This window comes from Phaenicophaeus curvirostris, chromosome 12 (genome assembly GCF_032191515.1).
Source record: "Phaenicophaeus curvirostris isolate KB17595 chromosome 12, BPBGC_Pcur_1.0, whole genome shotgun sequence".
In the NCBI taxonomy this organism is placed as follows: Eukaryota; Metazoa; Chordata; class Aves; order Cuculiformes; family Cuculidae; genus Phaenicophaeus; species Phaenicophaeus curvirostris.
In genome coordinates, this window is record NC_091403.1 from 20,373,297 (window position 1) to 20,388,359 (window position 15,063).

Sequence of the window (15,063 nt, forward strand, 5' to 3'; positions counted from 1 at the left end):
TTAGCTTTGCATTTGGATTCATGAGTAGACATGAACGCTGCTGGCTCATGTCTGTGCAGATCCTTGCGCAAACACCCTTTTGAGGTGCTGTGGTTTGGGTGCACTCAAGGAATTTGCTTTTTTAATTCCGTACCTTCGGCTCAGCTAAAGGAAACCACTGCTGGTATTGCCATGAATAGAAAATAAGCAGGAAATCCTGATCCCACCAGCTTCCAGGTGCTGCTGCTGTGGAGGCATCCACAGAGGCAAAGGAGGTGGCTGCTGAAAGGAGAGGGGTTGCCTGAAAGCGTGGCTTTTTAAGGAGAACGCTGAAAACTTTAAATGGCATTCAGAGCACGAACATCTTTTCTGCAAAGGGTTCAAAATTTAATCCCTTTTGGATGAGGTTAGGCTGGGGATTGGACTTGTCTGGGGAAGGTTGTCATTTCGCAGCACGCAGGTACTTCCCAGCGCTGCAGGATGTGCACAAAATGACAGCGTATATTTAAAGACACCAGGTATCTTTACCTCTAAACAGCTTACCCAGAGAAACTAAAGTGTTTGAACACATGGTTTGCCTGAATTGATTAAAGAGCAGTGACATTTACCTTGAGCTCTGCTTATATTAGCATGATACATTGACTGAATAACTCCAACCCAGCTGTAATAAGCAAGGTTTTAGAGATTAAACACAATCCATAGGTTGTAATTAGTCTCAAAACTGCGCATGACCTTAAACTTCCCGGTGGAGTGTCACTGCGTGTGACAGGGCTGTGAGTAATGGGATGAAAAGGAGATGTGGTGCCCTTTCTGCAGAGCCCTCTCTGTGTGGAGCGAGTCCAGAGAAGAGCCACAAAGCTGGTGAGGGGGCTGGAGAACAGGCCTTATGAGGAACGGCTGAGAGAGCTGGGGGTGTTTAGCCTGGAGGAGGCTGAGGGGAGACCTCATTGCTCTCTCCAACTACCTGAGAGGAGTTGTGGAGAGGAGGGAGCTGGGCTCTTCTCCCAAGGGACAGGGGACAGGACGAGAGGGAATGGCCTCAAGCTCCGCCAGGGGAGGTTTAGGCTAGACGTTAGGAAAAAATTTTTCACGGAAAGGGTCATTGGGCGCTGGCAGAGGCTGCCCAGGGAGGGGGTTGAGTCCCCTTCCCTGGAGGGGTTTAAGGGACGGGTGGACGAGGCGCTGAGGGACATGGGTTAGTGATTGATGGGAATGGTTGGACTCGATGATCTGGTGGGTCTCTTCTAACCTGGTGATTCTATGACCTCTCTCTAGGGAAACCCTCCTCTGTGTGAAGGCCCTATGGTGCCCCCTCTCTGTATGGAGCTTCTATGGTGCCCCCCACCCCGCTGCCCCCTCCTCTCTGTGGTTCCCCCTCTATGGTTCCCCTGAGGCGCCCCCGAGGCGCTGCCTCCGCGCCAGAGCGCCGCCCCTCCCGCCGCTGCCCCGCCCGCGGCGCGCTCCCCCTAGCGGGTGGGCGGATCCGCACGGCGCCAGGCCCCGCCCTCACCCCTTTAAAAAAGCGAGGAAGTCCCTCCTCCCGCTCCGCGCACTGATTGGCCGCGGCGCCGGCGAGGGCGGGCGCTGATTGGCTGCGAGTCGCCGGGTCGGGCGCTGATTGGCTGCGAGTCGCCGGGTCGGGCGCTGATTGGCTGCGGTTGCCGGGGTGGGCGGGGCGGCGGGCACAGGGAGCCGCGGCGGGCACAGGGGGCGCCGCGCGTCCCGGCCGTGGCGGCGGGGGGAGCGCCTCGCGGGGCCGGCGCGGGTACCGGCGCCCCGGCCCCGCCATGAAGAGCCTCAAGTCCCGCCTCAAGAAGCACGAAGCGGTCATTGCGGGCAGCGCGGTGCGTGCTGGGGTCGGGGCGCAGCGCGGGGAGAGGCTGTTTCCCCTCCCTCCGCCAGGGGTAGGGGGCTCCTGGTGTGGGGAGGGGGGCCGGGGGGGAGAGGAGGGGCTGAGGGGGGTGTGTGTGTGTGTGTGGGGAGGTCTGGGGGGTGAGGGGTGTTGGGAGTGGGGTGTCAGGGGGAATGCTGTAAGGAGGGGAATCTGGAGGGTTTGTGGTGTTGGGAGGGGGGCCCTGGGGGGTGTGGGGTGTTGGGAGGGGGGGTCTGGGGGGTGAGGGGATGCTGTGGAAAGGGGGAGCTCTGGGGGGTGAGGGGATGCTGTGGAAAGGGGGAGCTCTGGGGGGTGTTGAGAGGGGGAGTCTGGGGGGTGAGGGGTGTTGGGGCGGGCTGGGGGGATGCTGTGGAAAGGAGGAGCTCTGGGGGGTGAGGGGAGGGGGCGGTTGGGGGGTGAGGGGTGTTGGGGCGGGCTGGGGGGATGCTGTGGAAAGGGGAAGCTCTGGGGGGTGTTGAGAGAGGGGTCTGGGGCGTGAGGGGTGTTGGGGGGGTGCTGGGGGATGCTATGGGGAGGGGGGGATCTGGGGTGTGTGGGGTGTTGGGAGGTGGATGTCTCAGGGAATGCTGTAGGGAGGGGGGTTGGGGGATGTGGGGTGTTGGGAGGGGGATGTCTGGGGGGTGTGGGGTGTTGGGAGGGGGATGTCTGGGGGGATGCTGTGGGGAGGGGGGGCTCTGGGGGTGTTGGGCAGAGAGGGGCAGCCTGGGGGAGGAGGCTGTTGTGGGGCAGGGGGGTTCTGGGGTGACGGGAGCAGGGGTAGTGGGCTGTTATGGGGCTGGGGGCTGGTGTGGGGCTGGGGGAATCTTGGGATGCTGCCTTCAGCGAGCTGGGGATCCGCTGGAGGAGTGCGAGCCCCTGGGGTGGGTGCGTGAGGGCTGGCAGGGCAGGCAGCCTGTGGAAAGAGGCGCTGCTGGGCACTCAGTTCCCATTCAGGCTGCCCGGGATGAACTGCAGCTTGGAAAACAAGCGTGCAACTGCACCTTCCCTCTGTCTTCAGCTTTACTTTCTGGCCTCAGCAGGAATTAACACCTATCTTTTTTTTTTTTCTTTTCCCTAAGTGCCTTAGGAGCTAGTGCTGAGCTCTGGCTGGCAACCTGCCCTAGGGCTTGTAGGGATGTGTGCGCATGGCATTGCCGCTGGCCTCATCAACAGTAATAGCTCTGTTTCAAAATCGGAACCCCTGTCCATGTGTGCAGAAGGAGAGTTTGCTTAGAGAGCGGACAGAAAGCTTTCAGAGTGGCTGGTGACTTTGCACAGTTGTGATTTTTGATTATCTGGTCTGGGAATACTGGGCCTGGGGGTCTACCACCTCTGGAAACGAGGTCCTTTTGTGATGGTGTGATTGTCAGTGTTGTGTTCTTTGTGGCTTCCAAAATCTGGATTAGTGTTAATTGGCTTTATGGGTTTTCATTTTTACTTCATTTGTAGAATCATAGAACGGTTTGGGTTGGAAAGGACCTCAAAGTCCATCCAGTTTCACCCCCTGCGCCACAGGCAGGGACACCTCCCACTTGATCAGGTTGCTCAAAGCCCCATCCAACCTGGCCTTGAACATCTCCAGGGACGTGTGTTCATCTTTGCCGATGGCTGTTAATGAGAGAGGTCTTTGTCACTGAAGAGAGCTGTTTTGGGGAATAACTGTATGGTAAACCATCTTTAATCGTCACCAATCAGTAAATGCTTCCCTCTGAGTCTTCTGCGGCAGTCGCACTCTGAGTTTACTGCTGTCTTCCTGTGCTGATCTGCTGAACTTGCTGCTGGCCGTGTGGAATAGCGGAAAAGGGCAGGTTAATAGGATACACTGACTTTTATCGGTTGTCTTTTAAGTTATTAGCTATCTTTAAAATACTCCTGCGCATTTGCCTTGGATCTGAAGCTATTACTTGAAAACCATAGCTCATTTGAAAGATATGTAGATATTCCGGCTCGTAGACTGCTGACCGAGCTCATCTGACAGAATGACAGCTCCGTGTGGAAGCACATCGCTGTGCCGAGCCCTTCGCTCTGCGGGGCAGTGATTCACAAGTCTGTTATGATAATTCGTAGTGTGTAGGTTGGTGCTAGTTTGTTATTCATTAGTCGTCCTATACTTTTGAACTGTTTGTTGTTTCAGAGTAAACTTACAATAATTAACTTTCAACAAACACAGCATCCATATTTGTTTTTGAATAGACATGGAGATTTTCCATCTCCATAGGTGGAAGATCAACAAGCCTGCCTTTCTAAGTAGGTTTGAGCAGCCTTTATACATTTAAGAGCTGAAATAATTCTAAAATATGTGAAGGCAAATGACTTCTTGCACTGAGATCCTTTAAAAACTGGGTTTGTATGCTTGATGCACTCATTTCCCCTGTTTATTCCAGATTTTGGTTACTAGGTAATTGAACACCCATGTACAAACCTTCTGTACAGGGGAAAGATTCAGCCGTGTGAGTTGGGGATCATGGTGAAGCCAAAGGGAGGGTGAATGGGGTACAGCTGGGTCTCTGTTTCTTACTGCTGGGAAGGAAGGGAAGTGGGTGGGAATGCTGCCAGCCTGAGGTTTATGGATCCTGCCTGAAAGGAGCGTGAAAGGGCTGCCTGTTTGAGAAAATCCATCCTTCTCTCCTGTCCCCACCCAGTGCTGTTTCCTGGGGAGGGGAGCGAAACTTCATCTCTTCATCCTGTTGCTGATAATTTTCCTCTGGGTTAAGGTAATAGTTGCTTGCCCTCTGTCTTTAGAGGTTGACCTTTAGGTAATGGCTTTGTTACCTGCCTGGTGATGCAGGGAAGCTGTGAAAAGCAGGAGGAAGTAAGAACGATAGTTACTGCAAATTCCACAATTATCCAGAATGTTTTGTCTGAAAATGGAATTCTCTGGTTTTGCCAACTCCAGCTGGCAGCTGGTGCTTGGAAAACAATCTGAGCAGCCTGCTCGGTAGCTTCAGCGCTTGGAATAGTGAGGCACATGTTTGTCACTTGCAGTAGTGTAGGCTGGGAACTTTAATACCAAGTTCTGTGGAGCACAAAGCCTTGAGGGCGTGCTCCTCACTTTCAGTCAGAGGTGATGCCTCATTCACCAAAGTTTATAAGGTAGATTTTAATTAATGTAGTTCATCCTGTTGGGGTGACCACAGCGGCAGGCGCTGCTGTTATTTGAGATGCCTAAATAAAGGTTAATATTATAAGCGCGTGTTTGATCTCGCTCATGTTTAGGAGATGTGTTCTTCCAGTCAAGTCAGACATTCTGTAGGTGGCTGTATGTACAAGAAGCAAATATGGAATGCTCATGGGTTGCTTTTTCTTGAGAAGATGGATGAAGGAAGATTGGTTTGTTCTACAAAACTTTTGTTTCAGACCTTTGCTCATTGCCTTTCACTGCTGAGATTCTAACTTTTGGCCTGTGGGAGGGGGGAAAAGGTTGCATACCTATTTCTTTAACATTTGGCAAACAGCTATGGAATTGCTCTGTTAAATTTGAGGTGCGTTGTCTTATTGATGTGAGGGTTTTAACCATTGTCCTTTGTGATGAGGTCTGGAATTTAGGGAAGGGGGCTTCTGCACTGCTTGCTGGGTGGCTGCTTACTGTGAAACGTAGGACTCCTGGAGCTGTAGCACTGAGCAGAGCCAGGGCTGCATCTCCTTGGAGTTGTTTGCATCCTGAGAGACGACATCAAAGGCATGAGTTACGCACACAGTTACGCACACACTTTAGAAATGGGCAGCGCTGCCTGGAGCACCAGCAAGTCATGAAAATGAGCGGATGTAAAAGCAGGTGAAAGCTTCTGCCAATCTTTTCTCCTCTGGGAAAAGTGATACTGGATTTTATTTAAGAGAAACTGGACATCATGTATAATTAGCAGAAATGGTTGTGCAAGAAACAAAGGTAGACATCTGAGCACTTGCCCTGGTGTGGTGATCTGTGATTATTTAATTAGTACCTGAATGAGTTCTGTAGTAGGTGACAGCTGGACTTGTTCAAGGCTGCATTAACATTTTCCTGTGGAGGCTGCCCAGTTCTGTTCAATGGGCGACTTTTCCTCTCTGTGTAAGGAATAGAAATTTGTGGGTTGGCACAGTACACAATTCAACAATTCCTCCTGCCCTGTAAGCAGCAGAGAGGGGAGGTACCACTTTTTGTTCCAATCCAACCCTTTTTATTAAGGGAATGGAAGAATACAATTTGTCTGAATTGCTAATTAATCAGTAACACTCTATCTTTGTATGCACAGCAGAATAACTGTTAAAAATGGTTTATAGCACTAGTGTGCTGTAGAATACACATCAGTAATTGGAGGAATGAAGTAAGAAAAGTAGATGTTTGGAACCTAGTTTTAACTGAAGATTCAAGATCTCTTCATAAATGAAAGAAAAGACTTGTGCTGCTTGTGGCACACACCAGTTTGTAAACGAATAAAGTTTCACGGTGCTTTGTCTTGACTTCGCTCTGGGCAAAGGCAAAACAGGTTTTGTCGGCCGGTTGCTCACAATGTTGTGACCCATCAGCAGAATTTTCACAGCATCGCTGCTGTTGACTGGAGAAGTTGCTCTGCCCTCCCCCTGCCTCCCTCCTGTCTGCTGTGGGCAGCCTGAGGTGACTTCACGATGCCATCTTCAGGCAGCATGGCTGGGAATCCATTTATAATAGTCCAATGGCAAATACTGGGCTGACTGGGGTTGTTCTTTAGAGCATGTTTGGGTTCCAGGGAGCTTTATTAAGGCTTGTGCTAATGTGTGTGCTCTTTGAAAAAAACCTTTGTTATTCATTTGTGTTTAGTTAAACAGAATTAGGTGCTGGTTTGTGTGATGTTTGTGGTTGATGCTGAAGAAACAGGAGGTTAGTCAAGGCAATTTGTAGTTCAACAAAAGCTTTGTGGTGCAGCCTGTTTACAGGTGCACTGTAATTCTCAGGCTCCTTAAAGAGAAATATTTGTCAATGCTTTATCATTTTGGAATGTAGCAATTAAAGATACTTGTAAAATCTGAGGTATGGTGAGTGCTTGTGTGCAAGTTGAACGTCCTTAGCTGAACTACAGGCATAATTATACAAGTAAAGCTGCTCGGTTATCTTATTTTAAGTTCATCTGACCTTTTACTCAGATACAACCTGTATAGTACTTTGTCAGTACCTGAATATTAATATTTATTAGCAAGTAAAAGCTTATAACATCTGAGAGACTGGTATTGTCTCTATATTTTCATTACTTAATGATGACCGAACAGGATAGAGTTAGCCTGTAACGGCGTATTCCCTTCTCCATGCTGTGTACTTGAGGCTGCTTCCCTGCATGATGAATGCAATAGTCATGTTATGCTCCATCACCCCTTAATGTTTTCTGATGCTTTGTTATTAACTAATGGAAGCACACAAATCAATTGGTCCTTGCCTGGGAACCTGCAGTTTTGAACTAATGGTTTGCCTGGAGTTGCGAGGCAGGTGGTGATATGGCTGGACTTTTAATGCTGCTTTTAACGGCAGGCAAAGCTGGACTCTGACCTTGTGCTGCCTTTTCCCTGTTTAAGGGGGCAATGCCTTCTCCAGGGCACCGCTGAGGGCGAAGCTGGGCTGCAGCAGGACCCGAGATCCCTGGGCTTCCCCGTGGTTTTGAGGTGAAATGTGTGATGCTTCCCTTGCAGTAAAAGGAAGCAATGTTCTTCCATGTGTAAATCTGGCCCCAGTTAACATAATGTCCTTTACAGACTGTGTTGTGATGCAGCTGCAACCCCCCCCACCCCCGGGTTTGTTTCCGGGGTGTATGAGTAGTTCTGGTCACTTTTATCAGGGTCCAAGCTGGTCTGTATCTTAGGGCTGAGAATGTGGGGGTGTTCTTAGAATCACCAGGTTGGAAAAGACCTCTTGGATCGAGTCCAGCCATTCCTATCTGCCCCTAAACCATGTCCCTGAGCACCTTGTCTACCCATCTTTTAAATACCTCCAGGGATGATGACTCAACCACCACCCTGGGCAGCTTGTTTCAGTGCCTGATGCCCCTTTCTGTAAAAAATGTGTTTCTGATATCTAGTCTGAACCTCCCTTGGCGCAGCTTGAGGCCATTGCCCCTTGTTCTGTCCCCTGTCACTTGGGAGAAGAGGCCTCCTCTCCACAACCTCCTTTCAGGTAGTTGTAGAGAGCAATAAGGCCTCCCCTTGTTGTACCAGTGGAGTGCACTTGAATTGCCTTTTGGAAGTTGTGCCTAAAAACAAAATTGTAAATATTTTTAACCATTTCAGCAGCCTTTCCCTCCTTTGGGAGCTGCATGCGGGGTTGTTCGACTTCTACTGAAGCTTGGATGCCGTTGGGGTCTATGCTGGTGGGTTTTCCCTCCAGCCCAGCCATGCGGAAGTAAAACCTGGCTGTGCTGTTGGGTCCATGGTGCTCTCTGTATAGAGCAGAGTGCTATTTGATGCAGATTTACAGCCTTTAGGATGACTTTGGGAGGACTATTTGATGTTGCATAGATAGCTAGAAAAAGATTTGAACACTTTCTTGATAGTTAGTAATTTGATCTTGATGGGATAATCTAATTTGTATTAGGAAGGAAAACTTAAAATCAGGAATGCTTACAATGAGGTTTTGGTGGTTACTGTTTGTTTTGCTTCAATCTGTTTGTTAGGAGACTATTTTCTGTATTAATTACGGGATGCAGTTACATATAAATAAGCCATGCTACAGCACAACTGTTAATGTGGATTCTTGATGAGCATTTTGAGAGCAGCCCAAAGCCAGCATGGCCTTTGGAAGGCTTCTGGGTCTGATCTCTGCATAGGCTAAAACTCACCCACTTTAGAGCATTGGGTGATCTTTTCTGTAGATGGAGAAATTGCAGTAAATGAGGTGATAACATAACGCATTGCGTGTGGGAACCTGCTGGGTGAAACAGGAGCCCTGTGTTTGAGATGTGTCTGGTTTTTCCTTATGGAGACTAAACAGCACAACTTGCTCTGTGGTTTTAAACTCAAAACATTTGTATGTGAACACAGACAAATCCTGATAAGCAAGATAGGATTCTAAAATATGGAATGCCATTTCCCCCCTCCCATCTGCGGTAACCCATTCCCAAACCTGGTATCTACAATATGTTCTGTGCAGCTTGTGGATAAGCTGAAGCCAGCGAGGTGGATGGGTGTTAGCTGAGGTGCATCTGTGCTGTAGGGGCAGCTGTGCCTGGTACATAGCTTAACGAAATAGTTTCATCAAGTCTGACTGATCCTTTTGTTTCGTCAGTCTGTGTGGTCTTGAAATAAATCAAACTCCTTCAAAAGCAACCGTCACTGTGCCGTGTGGAACTGTGGGGTGTGTCTGATCAGGCGTTGGGTTTGGTCACAAATGTACTCTGACCTCTAGAGAGAACGGGAGGATGAAATGCATGGGCTGATTGGTGTGCTGAGCCTGTCCTGCTAGTCTGTGGTCGGCTATGTCACACGCACGCATCTCAAGCAACTCCTTCATCAGTGAGTGCTTGCAGGAAAACAATGGGACCACAAATGGAAAAATTAGTATCTTGACGAAGATGGGTCTAAAATTAATAATCTCTTCTTTGACGAGAATTGTTTTATCTAATTAGCTTCCCAGACTTCAGGAACTGCAGTTTTAGTTTTATAACTGCATGATGTTAGTGTGTTTGCCTAGATAATTTTTAGGAGCACTCATACATTGGTGAGCCCTTGCTGTATGTGGTGATCATGGTGTTTTACCCGCGCTCTTTGCTCTCTGGGTGTTTTATCTGCTTATGTCACCCACTAATGGCATTAGAGGAGGATGTGTCCCATTTGGTTTTCCTGTTAATAGGATTGTCTGCCCAGCCTGGCAGTGACGAGGAGCTGTGCTCGCTTTCACAGGTTTATGTCAGCTTTCAGGCTGAAAGGTTTAAGATCTGCTTTGAATTACGATGGATATTTTTGAAGTGGGTTAGATGACTGCCAGAGATCGTCCATGCTTTATTTAAATATGCTGTTTATTTAGGGAGTCAGTGTTCTGCAGCTCTGTGGGCAAAAGCGTTTACAGACTCGGGATGAGCAATTCCTAGTTCAGGTGGTAGTATTCTGAGCAATACTTCTATTTCAGCAATAAGTTAATTCATCAGTTTTTTCACCATACTGTTAAGACCAGTATTGCTTGTGTTCTAGCCCTGTGTTGTCTTTTTAATAAGGTCAGTTAATTCCCAAACAGGACATGTGCTTCATAGATTGTGGTCAGACTGCTGACCAGGAGTCTCTTGTGGGTTTTTTGCTAGCATTAAAAGGTCTTGGAAGTTCCTTTCTGGCTGCTGGAATTTCCCTTTGAAAATGTCTGGGTTGAGGAAAAAAAATCTCAGCAGAAGAGCTGTTGGGGTTAAAGTGTTATGGATTGCTTTCCAAAGGCCTTCAGGGTTGGGATCTCCCTTTTCCTGCCCCTTTTGGGTCCCTGTAACCCCAGTATTATTCTCTCCTGTTGTGCCTTGGGATTGCTAATAAAGAGCTTCCTTTGCTCAGAGCTGCTTGGTGGGAACATGTGGGTGGGTGGGTGTTGGGGTATGCAGGGATCCTGCGCATGGCTTCAGAGGCTCTGCCTGCTGTTCTTTAGTTTCTTTGAAAAGGAGAAGGTGCCCAGGGGCTTTAAGCTCATGTTCACCAAGTATAGTGCTATGCCTATTGGTAAATATGTCCTATGACAATAATAAACTCTACACATCAACTTTCTGAGTTGCTTCTCAGGTTGTCAGCAGTGTACAAATACATGCATTTATCTCTGTAGCGATTAAAACTACCCTTGCCGATAGCACCACATGGCTTTAATCGCCAGCAGTGATGCGCCCTTCCCGCTGCCCTTGGTAACTGCAACATCTTCTCTTGCTTTGTGCAGAGAAGTGAGAGTAATTAGGCTGGGTACCAAATAGACACAGAGTGTAAATACCGCTGGTGGCTATAATTAGTGCTCTTGCTTCTCTCATCTTTAAATACTCAGTTGTAATGATGGGTGAGGAAAAGGTTTGTTTTCCAAGACAATCTGTCCTATAAACTTTGGTTCTGACATATGCCTTATATTCTTCTGAGTGGTGACATTCTTTGTCTGCTTGCTGTCTGAGTCAGTGCTGATCGAGCGTTGCATACAGCACGGGATGTAATGCTATGTGATGGCCCAAAGACACTGACAAGGTGCGGACTGCTGATAGGCAAAGCAGCTTGACTTCTGGTCTGCTAAATATCTGGTAAGATAAGGGGGTCAGAGGGAATAGAAGTGGATAATTGTTTATGCAGTGTATAGCTAAGTTGTACGGTCCTTTCCCAAAGTGCGTGGAGGATTTGAGCTACTTACCTGGGCTTGAGGGAAAACTGGTTAATAGAGCCATTCATTAGAGTCAAGTGTGTAGGTAGAATCTCTCCAGCCTGAGAAGTTTGAGTTATTGAAAGCTAGGAGAGTGTTTGGAAAAGCAACCTGTGCTTGTTCAGTGTATGTGCTTTTTTGGAGCGTGCTGGTGTGAATGCAGGTCTCTGCCTCACTCCAGAAGGCATTACAGTGCCAGATGGATGTATGGACCGTGTGCAGACCCTTGAGGTATCTGCCAATGAATGCCCTTATGCTGAGAACACACCTGATACAAGCTGATAGGAACAAGTAATGTTTTTGATCCTAGCCAGATAGTGGACATGGGATACTCCCTTATCTTGGAAGGCCTGGAGTTCAGCAGAATTCCTGGTGGGCTTAGCCTAGGAAAAACAGGTGCTTTGCGTTAACAGAAAACGGGCAGTATAGCCTTAGCGAGGGATCGGTGGGATATGTGACACCTCCAAAGATCTGTGCTGCTGGCATATTGGGTGGTGGTCTCTGTTCTGAAAAAGCAAACTTGAGTAAGATTCCAAACATTGGCTCCACTGCGAGAGTGCAACAGACTTTGTTACTTTAGACCCTTGGAGTTCTCTGAAATTCAGCTGCCTTGGAGAACACTTTAATCGGTGTGAGTTTATAGCTGGGCAGTGTTTACCAAAGCTGCTCAGAGCTGATCGAGCCAGGGAAGCAGTGTTTCCTGAGATCTGCTGTCTGGGCTTCGTCTGGACTGGGTGGGAGTGGGAATGTGGTTTAGCAATCCTAAATGTTGTGGTCAAGACTGTCTCCAGAGGATCTTCAGTGCAAAGGGACTGCAGGCTGACTGCAGCGCACGAGTTATCAGGAATGTCTGCAGGCAGATAACAGTGGAGAAATGGGTCAAAGGCTTTAACCGGCAGGCATAGTCTTACCTACGTGATTTCTCACCAGGGAGCGCAGGGGTAGGATGTGGGGTAATGGTTTGAAACTGGAAGAGGGAAGATTGAGATGAGATCTTGGAAAGAAATATTTTCTTGTGACGAGGGGAGACCCTGGCCTAGGTTGCCCAGGGCAGTTCTGGCTGCCCGATTCCTGGAGGTGTTCAAGGCTGGGCTGGATGGGGCTTTGAGCACCCTGATCTAGTGGGAGGTGTCCCTGCCCACGGCAGAGGGCTGGTATTGGATGGACTTTAAGGTCTCTTCTGACTCGAGTCATTCTGTGATTCTATCAAGTGTTTTTTTTAGTGCTGTTGCTGAAGTGTATTTCCGCCTGCCCCAATACCAATTTCAGTTTGAGGCGACTTGTTTCTAACCAGCAAATAACTTGAGGTGACAGTCATTCTGGTAATCATTGTGCCTTTTTGGAGGGCTTTTCACATGGACACTTCCTGCAGGGAAGTCTTGGAAGGTTCTTCTGGCAGACACGTTAGTGCTGCGAGGCAGAGGGCTGGTGCTTACAGCCAGCAATATGGAATAGGTTAGGAGTTACTGGGAAAGAGCGAATTTGTGCAAATACGAGTGATTTTTTAAATCCCTTTCCTGAGAAGACCCATTTATTAGGTTATTTGCAGTCTCTTATGTGTGTTCTCCAGGGTGTGTGTGGTTTTCCTGGCTATGCATCATGTTTCTCTCCTGCAGACAAAACAGAGCATTGCTCATCATGTTGACCCAGTCTCTAAACAGGGCACTCGGGAGATCTCCGTTTAAATTTAAAGCTTGTGTGAGTCTGCATCTCCCCCGCTGTTAATCATTATGCTGTCTACTTAATGTTTTGACAGCCTTCCTGACTCCTCTCATTTAACGTGTTGGGAGACAGGCTGGCAGCGGCAGAAAGCTGAAACCAGGTTTTATTCAGAATGGGTTTCGTCACTGTGAAAGGAAATTTTTTTTTTTTAAAGCAGAGGCATGTGTGTTTTCTAATTTAAAATGGGTTACATTTCTGTCAAAATAGGATTGTGCATTCCATCTGCTCCGCGGCTGTAACTGTCAAGTCTGATCGCGAGTCTGGTTTCAGCTTAGTGGTGTGGCAGAATGGGAAAAAATGACTCCTGAGAGTATTTCAGTCCTCCTGTGTTATTAGCAGTGATGAGTATGACCTTCGTTAATGTCAGGTGACAGCTAATTTGACTAACGTGTTTGTTATTTTAAAGTGAGTGTTTGCATGTCTGCAGAACATAACAACACTGTAGTAAAGTTTCATGCGTGCTTGTCTCTTTAGTTAATGTTACATCTAACCAGCATTACTCAGGGTGCGGGCATGCGGGGAATGTATTAATAGCTATTGCTTTCTGTCGCTCGTCTATCGGGGACTGGGTTATCAGAAAATAGATCTGAGCTGAGGAGACTGTCTACGTATTGTTTACAAGATATTTCAGATCTGGGCAATATCTACCGGGGTGGGAGTCGCGCTGGCAGGCTGGGACTGTGCAGACAAGAGCTCTGGGAGGGCAACTTGGGGTGCTGTGGGGAGAGTCCAGGCTGGTGGCTGGACCCACACGAGCTTTGCTGGCCTCTGCCTAGGGGTAGCCTGTGCTGTTTTCAGAGTGATGAAGTCTGAAGATGATCCTGAAGATGGGGAAAATACGCTTGGGGATCCAAGCTAAATGAAGGATGGAAAAAAAATGAGTTCAGGGCGGTGGAGAGAACCCATTTCTTGAAGCAGCCTGTTGGAACGCTGGCTTGGTGCTTTGTGAGCCACAGTGGTTTGTAGTGGGGTGCGTGATAAACTGATTGCTTCAGGCAGCGAGGAGCTGCGAGCTCTAGGATGAGTTGTTGGTTTTCTTGTGCAGCTAAAGACACAGTAGGTATCTTGCATTTCTTATCAATGGCAGTCATTTGCAACTGTAAATGTATGTAAGGTTGAATGTTGTAGATGTTTTGTAACTGTTCCTTTTTAATTAATGAGAGTTGTATCTGTCGAACAACTCTTACTGTTAGTTTTCTTTAAATGCTGATTGCTTGGGTGACAATATAGGATTTAGTCCATCATAAGTAAGTTGACTGTATCCACTCCGTAAGTGTTATAAGCAGAGGGAAAAACACTTATTAAGATGATAGTAATTAAAAATGCTCTTGCTAGTGGGAAGACTAACAAAACAGGAAGAAAGAATGGCTAGTGAAGGGTTTTCTGTAGGATCGTGTGTGTTTGTGCTAACCAGTATAAGGTGTGAGTCTGAAACTCAGCAATCTGAACCCAGTTGCAAACAAGCAAGATGTGATCGCTTTCCTCTAAGGATGTGAAAAGTCATATGCAAAAGAATTTGGAGGGAACAGTGCTTGATACTATCTGTGTGTAGTTTCTAAGGTATTTAAAAGCAAGACATAAGCCTTGCCTACTAAGGTAGCTTGTGGCTGAGGAGCCTTTCCAAGGCTGTGGAGGAATGCCATCCACCCCAGCAATGTGGACAACTTTCGCTGGCAACAGTGATGTCACCAGCATGGGAACTTCATTGTGCCAACCAGGCTGGCTTGGCTTTTACACTATTGGATGTTTGAGTAGATTGACGGTCAGTAATGCTCTTTGGCAGGGCAGCACTAGTGGGTGTAATTTCGTTATTACCTGTTTCTGCTACTTTGTCACTTCTAGCAAGTGTTGTGCTGAATAAGCTGTTGCCGAGACTTTGATTACTGTGATCTTGTTGATATCGTGAGGATGGGGAATAATCATGATTGCACCTCCTTCATGCAAATTATTGTAGAGCTGTAGGGTGGTGGCAGTGGGGTTTGGATTCTGTTCTGTTTTATATCTCCTGTTTTACCTAGCAAGTGCTGGCTCTGGTGCAAGGTTAGCCCTTGCTGCAGCTTGGAGCTCTGACTGGTTTGAGAACTGTCTGACTGGCATCAGTGCTCTCCAGCATGGATCTTCCAGACTTTATCACGTTAGACCTTGGGAAATGTTGGTCTTTGCTAGCAAGGCAGTTTAATCTTGA

General features: G+C 47.9%; 1 protein-coding gene across 5 annotated transcripts in view; it reads left to right on the forward strand.

Annotated features, from left to right (window-relative positions):
- Nucleotides 1-1,679: 1,679 nt before the first annotated feature.
- Nucleotides 1,680-15,063, forward strand: part of UACA (uveal autoantigen with coiled-coil domains and ankyrin repeats) — a 32,828-nt gene continuing 19,444 nt past the window's right edge. For 4 of the 5 annotated variants that reach the window (XM_069866581.1, XM_069866583.1, XM_069866584.1 and 1 more), the window contains exon 1: nt 1,680-1,823. In XM_069866581.1, the coding sequence (XP_069722682.1) occupies nt 1,767-1,823 (57 nt within the window). In that variant the 5' untranslated portion in view covers nt 1,680-1,766. Of the gene's footprint in view, nt 1,824-13,548; nt 13,935-15,063 lie in introns of those variants that run through there. The other variant, XM_069866582.1, reaches the window with a different exon arrangement.